Genomic DNA, 15102 nt, shown 5'->3' on the forward strand with positions numbered 1-15102 from the left:
AGTGAGGGTGCATATTCATGGGTGGCCTATTACCACAGGAGTACTTGTATTATTCAGAACACACAGTGGCCCGGGACAAGGTGAATTAAACCTCAAACTCTGTGCACTGAGAAACACTTGCTATGCAACTGCTTTTTATATTCTTACCCATCAGCAGCACATGCAAGAAAAACCTGATGGCCTTTGTTCTGTGATGACACAAACACTCTCACCTACAGGAGAAACACAGAAGTGAAGGTGTGCACCACCCATGACCTGCTGGTAATCCACACGTGTCTGTATTTCACCATCTGTGGCTCAGCACATGGCTAAAGGCTGCAGGAAAGAAATGCGTGAGTCTTTTGAACTTTTAACATGAAAAGAAGTGACAGAAATGATGTCAAAAAGCTGAATGTATCAGCAGCTGGCAGCCAAAGTCATGCATCTAGCAGCAGCAAGCGTGTGTGTGTGTGTGTGTGTGTGTGTGTGCAAGGTTTAGGGCTCTTTTGACTCTGATAAAGAGGGTTTCTGTGTGTCTTAAAAAGTCTCAATTAAAAGCCTTCCACAAAAAATGCCTAAAAGTCTTGGCATTAAATGTTGCACGTACTGCAAAAAATGAATATCTTCCTCAGGATTTTTGTTTTTCAGTACAAATAAATATCTAAATATCCTTAAATTAAGATACATTTACTTGCAAACTGAACATATGAAGTCTTGTTCACTGAGAAACTGCACAAAATTAAGTTTATGCTTATGTCATGTCATTTTGCTTCTCAAGTGAATGTATCTTGATTTAAGAATCTTTAGGCATTTGCTCTGGAAAACAAGACAAAATGATAAATTTGCAATGTGATTAGAAGCTACAGTAAAAGTTATTTCCATATTCTAGTGGTTTGGAAGCAAATCTATTCAAGATAAAAGCTTTTATTTAAATCATTTAGAGACTATATTAACGTGTTCCATTCAGTGTATTTCTTTTCTTTTATAAAACCTGCAGAAACTCCGGATAAAGTACCTGAGTATGTAATCTTATAAAGGTCAATTGTGACATTAAAAAAAGAGAAACGATTCTCAGTAAAGGTGTGGCCTTTTTCAATATATTTATTTCAAAATGTCATTTAGATTAAATTGTTCAACATAATAGAAATCCTAGCCTTATGCTTGTTTCACCATACTTTAAATAAAGTATTTCTTTACTTTATATGCAGGCTACTGAATAATGTTAACAAATAACCAAACAATTACATAAGCATTGTTTTGCAAAATTACATTTTGCTCTTGCACCCAATTTTTTATGATCCATTCAATTACTAATGCATAAAGTCCTGCCCTACATATATTTCTCATGAAATATCTTGTTTCATTTATAAATGTTACATTACGAAGTAAACTAAATTGTGAAGGACATTGCCATGTCTTCAACACTGCATTGGCAGCGATGTGAAGCATACAGAAAATGTGCACTGTACAGAGGGAAAAGCAAACAGTCACACAATAGAGAAAATTGTCTAGTAAATATAGAACCAATAAATGTACTCAAAAAGGGAATATATATAGTACTCAAAAAGGGAATATATATATATACACTACTGTTCAAAAGTTTTGGGTTGGTCATATGTTGTAATGTTTTTGAAAGAAGTCTCTTATGCACAAAAATACAATAAAAACAGTAATATTGTGAAATTATTAATTGAAAGTAACTGTTTTTCTGTTGTATTGAAATTTAAAATGGAATTTATTCCTGTGATGCAAAACGGAATTTTAAGCATCATTACTCCAGTTTTTCAGTGTCTCATATGATCCTTCAGGAATCATTCTAATATGCTGAGATGCTGCTTAAGAAACATTTATAATTATTATTAATGTTGAAAACAGTTGTGCTAATTAATATTGTTGTGGAAAGTGAGATATGTTTTTCACAGGATTCTTTGATGAATAGAATGCTCAAAAGAACAGCATTTGTTTAAAACAAAAATATTTTGTAACATCGTAAATGTCTTTACTGTCATTTTGATCAATTTGATGCATCCTTGCTAGTTAATTTCAATTTTTTTCAGACGTAGTCCTGCCTCAAAGTTGTTACCTTTTACCTTATTCGAACTTTATATGGCGGCTAACAGCTTTAGCCTTGCAAAATTCATTCTTACAGCTGAGCTATACAGCAGGAAGTCCTCCTGCTTTATTACTTCCCTTTCGGCTCAGCAAGGCAGGAAGGCCAGTGAGTATGTGCACATGAAAGAGAGAGTGGCACAGTACTAGTGGTTATCACAATCTAATTTGGTATGTTTTTTCTTACAGTCTCCTGTCCTCACAGATTTAAATGTGGCACAGGTGTAGTCAGTAATGTGTTGTCATTGATCGCTCAGTCCTTTGAGTGGAAGGTCTAACCAAAGTTCAGCAGACGCAGGTCGATGGGGAACAGTAGTTCTGCTGTGTGTACTCATCGCCCACAGCATGGAAGGTAATTATGTTTAAATGCATTTTAATACCCTGTCATCATCGCTAAACAAAAACAGCTTTCTGTTGAAACCTTTTCTCTTGCCAGTTTCTTTCACTCCATGTATCTATATTTCCCTTTCGCCAAAGAGATGTGGCCATATTTGCCATGTTTATGTGCTAGTGAATTTTGTTTAGACAGAGTAACTCTAGTCAAACCAAGGTTTCTTTTGAAGCTCAGATGAGATTTCAGGGTTCTTTCTGGATGCTTGAGACTGAAGCTATCAGAAGCTGGCTTCACATCCCAACAAAAAGACTCCCTGTACCCTAGACTAGCTGTACAGAGTGTGAATAGCAGAGCGGTGAGAGAGCAGGGAGGGGTCACGGCACTGCGGGGCCTCTATATTTTATTTTCCCCAAGAGCTGCCTGAGAACCCACAGACACATGCTACAGAATTCCCCGCATGCGGCCTGAGAGAGAAAGAGGGAGGACGGAGAGAGGGAAACAACGAGACTTGGGTGAGAAAATGACAGAATGCAAAATGTTCCCGCACACACAGGCATTTTCCAGCATTTTTGTCTTTTGGTTCACCTTTACTTGTTTTTCAGCTAAATTGCAAATGGCCAGTCATTTGAAATATAATCAAATTTTACAGCTTTTACATAAAAGCTTTAGATTCTCACCGCAAAGTTCTTAAAGTGGAATGTTCCATTATCAAAGCATTTTAGGGGGAGCATGATAATCCATTGTACAATGTATGTAGTCATGATTGACAGAAAACCCCTCAGTTTTTTTTTCTGTGTCCTGGCCTCATGCTGGGTCAGTGTGGATGGAGCATAGACAAGGGGATTTTTTTTACACGGGCCCTTCTAGTGGGAAAAGGTTAGGGGTCATTCGGCTTTGATACTACGCCATTGTAGAAGCAAAACTAACTGTCATTAATGATTATGAGGATCAGAAAATATGTGTTAAGCATGGTGATTCGTTCAAGTGAGTAATACAAAATTAAAAATTCTTTTTAGAATTTTGTATTTTTTAATACTCACTAATAGACCTGCTAGGCTATTTTCAAAACAGTTCAGATTAATAATTGTGTTCGCACATTGCAAGCTTGCTCAAATACACATGCCTTTTCAGGTAGTTTGTTTTGGCAGTTCAGTCCTAATTAAAGAACAAAATAACTCCACAATGAACTCGAAGAACCCTGAGAGAGCATTCTGACAGCGCACACGTTCCATCTGGTGGCCATCTGAGGCACAAGCGCTGTGAAAATATTTTGGATCTACCTTCATAATATATTGTTGACATAAGTACCGATTTTAAAAGGGTTAAAAAGTCAAATAATTTCGTTTTGATCTGTACTTAATTACAACACAAGCATATTGATTATCTTTAAAGTTCGAGTTTAAAAGTTACTGCACAACAGAAATGACCCAATTAGAGCTTCATTAAAATATCATCATAAATGTCTAGCATAATGCAAAGATTTTTTTTTTATAAAAATTATTAGCTGACACGTGATTACGTTTTACATAGCTTTCCATTGGCCTGAACAACTGAAGTCATAGTTTGTCAGTAGCACTCAGGAAAAGCAATTTCTAGCAAACTGAATTCTAATCAGGGTTGCCAGGTTTTAACAACAAACCCCGCCGAATTGCTTGCCTACTCAAAACTAGCCCAAAACTTCCCCAATCACGTTTTGAGTGGGATGTCCCGGTTAAAAAAAAATAAAAAAGCATTTTTGGTGGGGTTCCCCTGGTAAAATTCACATTTTAGGGCCTAAATATCACCTTATTGGGGTCACTTAAATGTGCGGGCATGATTCTGATCCATGGACATTGAAGACTAAACTGCTGAGGGGGGAAAAAACAACAAGGAGAAGGAAATAGAAAGTGTGTCTGCGTATATGAGCCCATCCCTGCATTGGGGGGGGGGCGGGTTACCATGGGGAAGTAAAGCACAAACTATGAAACTCAGAACTCACCAATTTAATGCAAGTGAAAGTGACGACAGATCTGGTGCTATCTAAATACAGAAAAGAAAAACACATTTTAGTCTGTTGAGGTTAATGACAGTTACCATTGTATAGTACATACAGTAGAAAACTTTAAGAGGCAGATCTCAATCTGATGTCAGTTTGACCAGCAAAGTTGTATTGGGTATCAATGTTCCCTCAAAAAGTGGATCGGTACCCTCTGCTGTAGGTGTAGTAAGATTGCCAAGATCCCAAGAGGAATAGACAGTTGGTTGAGGTAGAGTATATTCTTCTGTAAATGGCAGCTGGGATTCTGTGGTGAAGTCTGTAGCAGCAGTTGGCATAAGCTCAAGGACAGTTAAATCCACTGTACTTTCATCAGTTTCATTTTGTGAGGCTGAGATCATAGATGAAGTGTTAAAAAGCAGCTCTTTAAAACTTTCCTCCATCACTGATGTTGAATTGGAGCGGTACTGGTCACTTTCAGGATCCACTTTTTTCTTCGCCGTGGTGTCAGCAGCGTTATTGAAGGAGGCGCTACCCGCTATATCTGAAAACTGAACTGGTTTATAATTGTGTAGGCCTGTTTTTGTAGAAGGCATGTTGAGGTTTGATTTGGTTGAGGTTTTATCAAATGTTTTAATGTACCTTCCGACTACAAAGCTGCTTGTGGGTCTTGATCCCTGGGCTTGCATGACGTTAGTTTTGCCAGAAGTTTTTATAGAAGATCTGTGTATAGGTGACTGGTAAGTGAGCTTTGCAGAGCTATTAGTTTTATGTTTATTAATGTCAGCAGCTCTATATATTGCAGATTGGTAGGTTGGGATGGCATAGACATTCTGGTGGTTTGAATTGTCATCAGATCTCTTTCCTTCTGGAGTCACTTCGACCCACCTACTAATCACAGTGCTGCTTGTTGGTCTCAATCTTATGGGACTGTAATAGTCAGTAATATTTGACTGTGTTATTCCAGCAGTGTTTCCGTCTTTAGTTTCCTTTGTAGGATTCAACAGACGTTCATGTTCCTTCATGCTATACCTGCGAAGTGGCTGGATAACAGCATTGTGTATTTGAGGATAGCCACTCACTTTGTTCATAAGAGAAGACTTGAGCTCAGATGTGGGATTCTCATGACTGTTTTTAGATTTTATGGATGTGTTGTATGAGTTGGGTCCAACAAACCTGGTGTTTGAGGATTTCACTGTCGGAATTTCACCTTGGTTAGATTCAATGTACTGTGCTGAAGCAGGCCTACTTGAAGTCCACCTCTGAGATGTTTTTGACTGAACTTCATCAACTGTCAACCGACCGTACCCTGTTTTAGGGTGGTTCTGAAGGGAAACAGCTCCATTATTTGTAAGGCTCGCTGAAGTATTCATGCTGCTCAGAGATGTTTTCATCACTACAGCTTGACCTTTAACAACATGGTGCTTTGGAGCATTAGACATCGGGTTACTTGCACCTACAGTAGAAGAGACTGTTTCATGCTGGGGTCCATTATCAAAAGAATCTGTCTGATCCAGATAAATTTGTTTTTCTTGGCTTGTTTCAATGTCCTTGAACTGAAAAAGTGTTTTCTGGTAGCTCTTACGCACCAAGGGCTTTTGAGCGAGTGCACTTAGGGTGGTATGTGGACGAGCAGGGGCATATTGCACCGAGTTTGAGAGAGGTTTTTGGCCAGAGTACATTTCTGTTTTTTGTAGAAATGTCTGAAATGTAGGGACAAATGTGAAACCTTTAAAAGCATATGGCTTTTTAGAAGTTAGATAATATGGTCTGTTTTGACCTGAATTTTCTGATGTGCCTTGAGTGCCAGACACATATGGACTAATGCTGTGGACGCTCTCTATTGTGTTACCAGTCAGCAGACTTGGCGCAGGATAATTTTTAACGAATGATGATTGCACTGCACTTTGACCGAAGGAATTCAGATCTGTCCAATTTCTGATGTTATGCTGACTTGGCTTCTTTAATGAATGACTTTTTGGGTATAGTAGGTTCATATTTTTAGCATATTCTGAAAATAACATGGTGTTTTTTGCAAACTGCATTTGTGGGGTCAAGTCTGTGTTTTGTTTTGATCGGTCAAGTAGCGAAGACATCTGGATGCCACTGTTCTCATTTGGTAGAAAGTAAGACCGGGCATTATTGGTCAGTGAAGGCCTAAAGGCAGATATACCTGTAGCCAAATTATCATACTTCTTTTGACTGTGAAATGTTTGAACGGGCACAAGATTCTGACTACTTTGTCCCCTATTTTGGTAATCATTTTGTGTAGAGGTCAACTGAATGTCCTTGAAAGTGTAGCTGCTCATGGCTGATTTTGTATTGGGACTGGCAACCCTTTCAGAATCAGACAGCTTGACATGATCATGTTGAGAAGAAAACATGAAAGATTTTTTTAATGGAAGGATGCTATGACCTCTATTTGAATTTGATCCCGAAAAGCCAGGAGATACTGATGTTGGGATTGTTGGAGGTTTGTACACCTTGGAAAGAGCTGCATCCCTTGTATTTGCGTAGGAAATTTGAGAAATGACTCCAGTCCTAGCAGAAAAAGCATGTGGTAATGGTTTGCTCTCTTGATGATTTGCTCTTACAATTGAGGGAGATGTATTCATCAGCACATTTTGATTCTGGCCACTGTTTTGAAGTAAATGATCAAACAGCATGTTTCCATCATTTTTGTGCCTCATTTGGTTCACAGTTGAGCTTCTAGACATATAATTAGTTGGAATATTTTCCCTGAAATAGGGTTCATTGCGTTGTAAACTTTCTGATTTCAGAATATGTTGATATCCAAATGAGCCAGATCTATACACATTTGCTGCATGCATTCCACCATTTTTCCTCACTAGACTTGGGGCCATATTTGTATCACTAGAGCTCATTTGGCTCCCTTTAAAGTCTAAAGGATTTTGTTCCTCTCTGACTGTTTGCAAAGCATAGCTTCGTTTGGCATCAATTCCATCATTAAATCTGACACTTGAAAATTCAACAGGATTATTTCTGCGATTTGTATTGGACTGGACTTTATTTGGGACTGAATGGTAATAGATAACATCTGCAGAAGCTCTTGTGTCAGTGGGGCTGAAGCTTGGATTTTTTGCATTGCCATCATTTCTCTGGCTGTATGAGGCGGAGTTGATCCTGGGTAGCTGATATTTGCTGTTAAATTGTTCTACGTTCCTTTGAAGTCTGCCTGTTACTGGACTTTGAATGGGTGGACTAACACTTTTGAAATTTTCCAACACTTGTATTTCGATATTTGAATCATCTGTGATGTCTTCTAAAGGCCCTGGTGATGAACCAACAATATTTTTAGTTATTATTTATAATAGCAACAAATTTAAAGACTGTTTATATAGATAATCATGCTATATATTCTAGGGATGCACGATCAGCACATTTAATGCGAATCTCGTCAGTAAAGCCGTATTGTAATCAGCGGTAAATCTCTACACTTGCATGCTTTCACGTGGAGCAGCATTTACTACACACAGCCGTTGTTCTCTGACAAGTTGCGCAAAACCATATCATATTTTGCACGTTTTGCGCAGCTTGTCAGTGAACAATGGCTCTGTGTAGTAAATGTTGCTGCACGTGAAAGCATGCACGTGTAGAGATTTACCTGATTACAGAACCGGCTTTACTGACGAGATGTGCATTAAATATCGTGCAAAAAGCACCCAAAGGACAATAATAAATTTTGACTACTTTTATAAAAGCTGTTCTAAATAATTACACCCTGAAAAACTAAAATACGTTTACATTACATTAAATCATATAGCAGATGATTTTATCCAAAGCGATTTACAAATGAGGACAATAAAAGCAATCAAAACAACAAAATCTTACCGACTGACACATCAGACAAACATCCCACAACAGAAAAGGTCAAACCAACCAAAGCCAGTCTATAAAAAAAGTAGTCAGACTTAAAATTTCAATGAACTATTACAAAAAATAAGACGGTTGTACTAAAATGAAGGCCTGAATGCTTACCTCAAATAGTATCGAGACATGCTTCCAATCCTCGCGCCCCCCTGCTCTGCACATTTTGTATGTTTTTCTTATCGCTTCAGACGTTTGTTCTATTCGAACGTAAGTGCCCTGCGAAGTGGACATCACGGGATATTCCCCCATGATTCCAGTTCGAAGCGAACGTATATGTTCCATTCAAAGTGCATTAAAGTGTGGGAGACATGAATTTAAATTGTATTTATTTACAGAGGTATATGTCACACTTGTCCGTGTGAAGACGTTGCTCCTCGCAAATCCGGGAATGAATGTTTCGAAGTGAAGTAAACTTTAACAGATTTCCCCTGCTCAGGGAGTAGGGAGCAATGAACACGGTGTAGGGACCATGACATTTGGAACACAGTTCATGCACGGAGCTCACTTCTAACGAGCTAATTATCTGAATCAGGTGTGTTAACAAAGAGAGACATGCAAAATATGCAGTCCTGGGGGCGCGAGGACTGGAATTGTGAACCGCTGTTTAAGAACTAATGCGCTTATATGTGCTTTCGTGACACACCTGCTCAAAGTTAGCCTACTAATGTGGTCTCGCTGAAATGCTAATATTGTTGATCAGTTTAATGGTAATCACTGATGAGACTCACATGAATGCATAACATGCACATTCACATTCTATGAGTTCTGAATGTATGATGAAAATTTGGTACTCTGCCCTTGCCTTTAAAACAAGTATATATGTAGTGGTAAAAAAAAGACAATGTGCTGAACTTGTCATAAAAATTGTATTAAAAACATTTATTTGGTACAAATCAGTATACAGTAATCCCATAATTTCCTCTAAAAAATGTAAAATACTTAAATACATAAAAAATAATTAATAATCATGAAACTTGAAACGTTTAAAAGGATAAATATAATCCAGGTTCTTTCATCTGATACAAATGTAATACTGAAAAACTAACTTTTTTTTTTATTAAACTTATTAAATACAAGTAACATTTCGTAGAAATTATTATACATCATTAAATTACAATGATTTAAAAGGGAGAAAACTTGTTGGGTACATTCTCCATAATTTTGTAACAGCAAAAACAGCACCCAAAAAAAGGCCTAAAGCTTTACTGGAAGTGTGGGTTTAAAAAAAAAAAAATGTTTAACATGTTTTTGTTGCTGTGTTTATAGGTTGCTATCAATCCTAAACGTCTGTTATGGTGACGAGCCACACCCGACAGCAAACAGTCCTCCTTCACTCAACAGACACTGCGACATTCCACCGCTTCAGCGCGCAGACACATCATGCCATCCGTAGACTCCCACTGCCGAGTGTCAGCCCTAACCTCCATGCAGGGCAGTGACACCCACAGACACAGAAGGGGACACATCCACCCAAATGTTCAGACTAGCAGTAAACCAGTGTTTTTCAAAAGGTGATTCTTAAATTAATGATTCCATCTGTTCCCTTAATTGTGTGTGTTTGCATCTTTTGGCACGAGGAGTGTCTGAATGACAGTCAACAACTTGAAATGTTGTCTTTCACATCATGTAGCAGGACATCATTGCCAGGTCCCTCAACTCTTCATCAGTCACACAATCTGAAAACACACGACACATGACACTTAACATTTACATTTAAATGACAAGCTTATCCAAAGCGATTTTTTGTTTACCTTTTATCTTTAGGTAACGTTACTCAATGAATGTATTAAAGGCATTCAAACCCACATGCTAGTTGAAAAGATGTTATCGAGGTGAAATACTCACTTCTCCGCGCATCCCCGGTGACTTTTTTGCACAGGCGACTTAAGCATTTCATCAGGTGTCCCTTTCGCGATCTTGGCGGCGGAACGTCCTCTTTTGGCAGGATGACCACGTCCCGGTTTGGCTTCTCGGTGTCTTCGTCGTCATCCGCGCATTCCTCCACGGTGCCCGCGGTTACTAGCCGATCAAAAATGTCTTCGTCTATCGGTAGGTTCTCTTGGATTCTCGCCGTCGTCAGCGGAGTCGCGTGACGGCACAGCGGACACATCATGCGGGGTTCAGGGCTCTCCACGGACCGCCCGAGCGTCACCAGACAGCTCTCACAAAACGTGTGTTTGCAGCACAGCTGTCGAGGACACCGCCGACTGAGGTTGTAAGATCGGTAGCAGATTCCGCACTCCGTTTCTGAACACATGTTGTTTGTTTGCTTCTCTCTTGATGCGAACTCTCGAAGCAGTTGGTAGTGAAGTGCCGGTGATTCATGACGGGGATTCTTATAGTGAAGGCTACGTAGGCGGTACTTGGCAACAGGACTAACATTTTCTAAACAAAGCGATGTCATCGTCTCTCAGCGCGGTGATGTCATTACTATTCACCTGTAGGTGGGGATTAGCGATACCACCATTTGTTTACGATTACCGATACTTTTAAGTAGCCTATCGTCGATATCTATACCGAAACTGAACTTTTAAATTATCAAATGTATAAAATGATTAAATTACTAAGAGTGAAATGGGTAATGATATCCAATTAACTTTATATTTGAAACATTTTAACATTCAATACGCCTTAATTTCAATTTATTAGGTTATATTTTTGTTTACACATGGTTAAAATAGCTTTACTGTAGTGGTAACCATGGAAATCTACAAATACTCACTTCATATATATTCACTTTAGTAAAACCATTCATTTTCATAATAGGGACTGACAGTGACAGGCTGTTTTATTTAACCTTTTTATTCTGACGGTGCATGATTTATACTAACATTACAGAATAGAACATGATCCATATGAATTTTAAACTTCAATTTAAATACACGTAATTGCACAAACTGTAGGCTACAATTTTTGTTTGTTTATTGTGATATAACTGAAACATGTTTTTTTTCTGTCCTCTGATAAGCATTATTCGTGGCTCCCGTTCCCCAAAGCATTAATGCTTTCTTATGATCACTCAGTAGCTCTGTTTGGATGGACTGTCAGAAGTGAGTGAACGCTCTCTGTTATTGATTGGTTCAGTCTAGCAGCATTTGCGTGTGTTCAGATCAGGTTCAGATGAGCAGGAAAATAGTTCGATCCTGCACAATTATTCGCCAACATAGGTTACTCGTCCAGGTCAATGCATAGTGTAGCTACGCATAATATTTGTTGTTGTTAAATAAACAAAATCACTGGTAAATAAAAATACTTAGTATCGATATTTTTGAGTAGGCCTATCGATACTCGCATCAGTATCGATATATAAATATTAAGGATTGATATGCCCATTCTTACCTATAGGCTTTTTTTGCCCTCCGATTGCATGACCTAACATCATCAGAAGTGAAATCATATTGACAGTGTGTTACCGTACTTCAAATTTTTTTTTAATTTTTTTTATTTTTACCATAGGCTAAATAACCTAGATATAGGCTAGTAAAGGTTTGTATTATGAAAAACAACGCATGGATTCCCCATCTATTGTTTGTGTAAACACTACTGAAACCTACTGTATATCTCCATCAAAGGTTAAACTGAAACCTGTGCACGGTGTGCGTCATAGATCTTATTGATATGAGAGGTTATTATACCAGTCAAGGCCAAAAGTTTTGGCAGTGACACAAATTTTGTTTGTAAAGTTTGCTGCATGCTTCAGTATTTGTACACTTTTTTTCCACATATTTCTATGGTATACTAAAAAACAATGATAAGCATATCATAAGTTTTAAAGGCGTTTATTGGCAAAAATATTATAACGAGTCAGTATTTACAGTGTTGACCCTTGTTCTTTATGACCTCTTCAGTTCACTCTGGCATGTTGGATATTAGCTTCTGGGCCAAATCCTGACTGATGGCGATCCATTCTTGCCTTATTAGTTCTTAGAGTTGAACACAATTTGTGGGCTTCTGCTTGTCCACTCACCTTTTGAGAACTGACCACAGGTTCTCTATGGGATTGAGATCCGGGGAGTTGCCTGGCCACATACAATTTTGATCCAAAGTGATGATGGCTGCACATGTTTCTTTGGAGGTAACCATTGCTATCAAGAACACAATGACTGGAAGCACTTCTTCCCTCCATCAGTCTGCTCTTCCAATCTAATTAGTATGATAGTGATTTCACCTGACTATTACTCATTCACACTTTCACATGTGCTGCTGATATGATTAGTCAATCAATGTTAGCTGGTCATTTTGTGTCAGGATCAAAAAACAGTGAATTATTATTATTATTATTTGGTGAAAAGTAAATTTTTTGGCCAATGAAGCTTTAGCAATTATTTAAAATGCACCTGATCACTCTACACAATAATCTAGAAACAATGTGAATGAACACCACAACAGCTTAAGTTGCAATCTTTGCAAAACACAAAATTTGTAACCGCCAAAACACGACTGTAATAAATCCAGTAAGTCCATGTCAAATGAGGCCCGGTTTACTTTAATTGCCCCTTATTGTTTTTAACAATGCAATAAAATTAATGATATATTAAATAAACACTATTAAACTCATTAAATTTTTTACATTTAATTTTGGTGTGTTTTAAGATTTAAGGTGACATCTAAACTAGTCAAACACAGAATTTTTTGTTTGTTTTTCTTGACATTTGAACAAGCAAACTGTAGATTGTAAATACAATGACCTTTTTTTTTTCCCTATAGCTTACCGGAATCCATGACTTTATGTTTTCTACTGTAAGTATGGAGGAAACAACTGTTTATAAAAAATAAACAGTGATTACAGCAAGGGAAATACAATACATCCGGGCTGTGCTGCACCTTATTAGCCTTTTCCAAACAAAACCACTCTACCCCACTGTGAGATTTCCCAGAATGCACTGGTCTCCTGTTTTCTCCCTCCCCGTCATTCCCTTACTTGGTCATGGGTGTGCCGTGCTAAACTGACTGTAGACAGCTGCCCTTTCCTTGGAGTTCTAGTGTATTCTCTAGTATCCCTCATAACTTTTTGAACTTTCTTCTTAAGAACACATACTTGTTTACTGTGTTATCTAATACTTTTGTGTTTAGATCAAAGTTCAGAGTTTGTAGTGTGTGTGTGTGTGTGTGTGTGTGTGTGTTTGTGTGTGTGTGTGTGTGTGTGTGTGTGTGTGTGTGTGTGTGTGTGTGTGTATGTATGTAATAGAAATATGAATATCACTAATATCATAATGTTGTAGAAATGCCTAAAAGTATGTAATCTTTGTGTGAATCCTAAAAGAGGAGTCCTGATGTCTTATACGTGATCAAGAAGAAAAAGGAGGAAATTAAGAAATAATAAGTCAACAATGAAAAAAAGGTTGACTGAGGATGTCGCTGCCAGCCATATCCAAAGTGCTGTTAAACACTCACTGCAAAACATGACCTGTGACCATCTAACAGTCTTGTGAGTTATAAATAGAACAAAAAGCTCTTAATCCAGTACTTACAGTAGGCTATGCAACAATACCAAAAAAGTCAGTCGGTTATGTCCCATGGATTTTCCATAGGTTATGTTACAGTTGTCATTTCAGTGGCAGATATTATGTCTGTGAAAATGAAGCATTGTATGAAATGTTTTGTCTTTTTTCCATGTAGCCTATGTACGTTGTAATGCTCAAAATTTATTTGAACAGTATTAAGTGAATTTTAAATAGCTTTCCAGACTCATAAACCTTCCTCTTTTAATTTTGGCATGATGGTGCCATGTTCTTTCATGCTTAAATGAATAATTTAGGCAACAATTAAAATTCTGTCATGAATTACTTACCTTCATGATGTTCAAACTTGGTGTGACTGACTTTTTTTATATTAAAAGATGTAATTTTGAAGAAGGTCAAAATGTCCACAGAATAAAGAAAGTCATGACAATCTTTTATTTTTTGGGCGAACTTTAAGACCAAACCAGACCAGTTTATTGAAGTTTATATAAGGTGTATGCACCTATTTTTAGGCACTTGCTATAGTGATAAATGTAGGGGTCTATCAACTTTTTCCACACAATGAATGGTAATTTCTGGTTATTTGGGCTGTACAAATTTAAAATGTAAATTTGAATTAGTTTATATATGAGCAATATCACACTCATACCTGTGATATCGCCCTATATCAGCCATATAGGCACGACGCCACAGAAAAATCACGGCCATGCTGATATAGAGCAATATCACATGGGTATGAGTGTGATATTGTGTTTATACAGGTCCTTCTCAAAAAATTAGCATATTGTGTTAAAAGTTCATTATTTTCCATAATGTAATGATAAAAATTAAACTTTCATATATTTTAGATTCATTGCACACCAACTGAAATATTTCAGGTCTTTTATTGTTTTAATACTGATGATTTTGGCATACAGCTCATGAAAACCCAAAATTCCTATCTCAAAAAAATTAGCATATCATGAAAAGGTTCTCTAAACGAGCTATTAACCTAATCATCTGAATTAACTAATTAACTCTAAACACCTGCAAAAGATTCCTGAGGCTTTTAAAATCTCCCAGCCTGGTTCATAACTCAAAACCGCAATCATGGGTAAGACTGCCGACCTGACTGCTGTCCAGAAGGCCATCATTGACACCCTCAAGCGAGAGGGTAAGACACAGAAAGAAATTTCTGAACGAATAGGCTGTTCACCAGTGCACTCTGGATGAGCTTAAGGCCGCTATCGAAGCATCCTGGGCCTCCATAACACCTCAGCAGTGCCACAGGCTGATTGCCTTCATGCCACGCCACATTGAAGCAGTCATTTCTGCAAAAGGATTCCCGACCAAGTATTGAGTGCATAACTGAA

At 37.8% G+C, this 15102-nt stretch overlaps 2 protein-coding genes across 2 annotated transcripts; both read right to left on the reverse strand.

Annotated features, from left to right (window-relative positions):
• Positions 1–4385: 4385 nt before the first annotated feature.
• LOC122145589 lies at positions 4386–8486 on the reverse strand. The gene is made up of 3 exons (XM_042759679.1): positions 8397–8486; positions 8250–8308; positions 4386–7689 (listed from the first exon to the last, which is right to left on the reverse strand). Exons 1-3 carry the CDS (start codon positions 8414–8416, stop codon positions 4538–4540), a joined length of 3231 nt encoding a protein of 1076 aa, XP_042615613.1. The 5' UTR covers positions 8417–8486; the 3' UTR covers positions 4386–4537.
• Positions 8487–9152: 666 nt separating this feature from the next.
• On the reverse strand, positions 9153–10695 carry LOC109109297 (RING finger protein 227-like). Its single transcript, XM_019122439.2, has 2 exons — positions 10134–10695; positions 9153–9964 (listed from the first exon to the last, which is right to left on the reverse strand). Exons 1-2 carry the CDS (start codon positions 10690–10692, stop codon positions 9906–9908), a joined length of 618 nt encoding a protein of 205 aa, XP_018977984.2. The 5' UTR covers positions 10693–10695; the 3' UTR covers positions 9153–9905.
• Between the last annotated feature and the right edge of the window lie 4407 nt (positions 10696–15102).

The sequence above is a fragment of the Cyprinus carpio genome, chromosome A7 (assembly GCF_018340385.1).
Source record: "Cyprinus carpio isolate SPL01 chromosome A7, ASM1834038v1, whole genome shotgun sequence".
NCBI classification, from domain to species: Eukaryota; Metazoa; Chordata; class Actinopteri; order Cypriniformes; family Cyprinidae; genus Cyprinus; species Cyprinus carpio.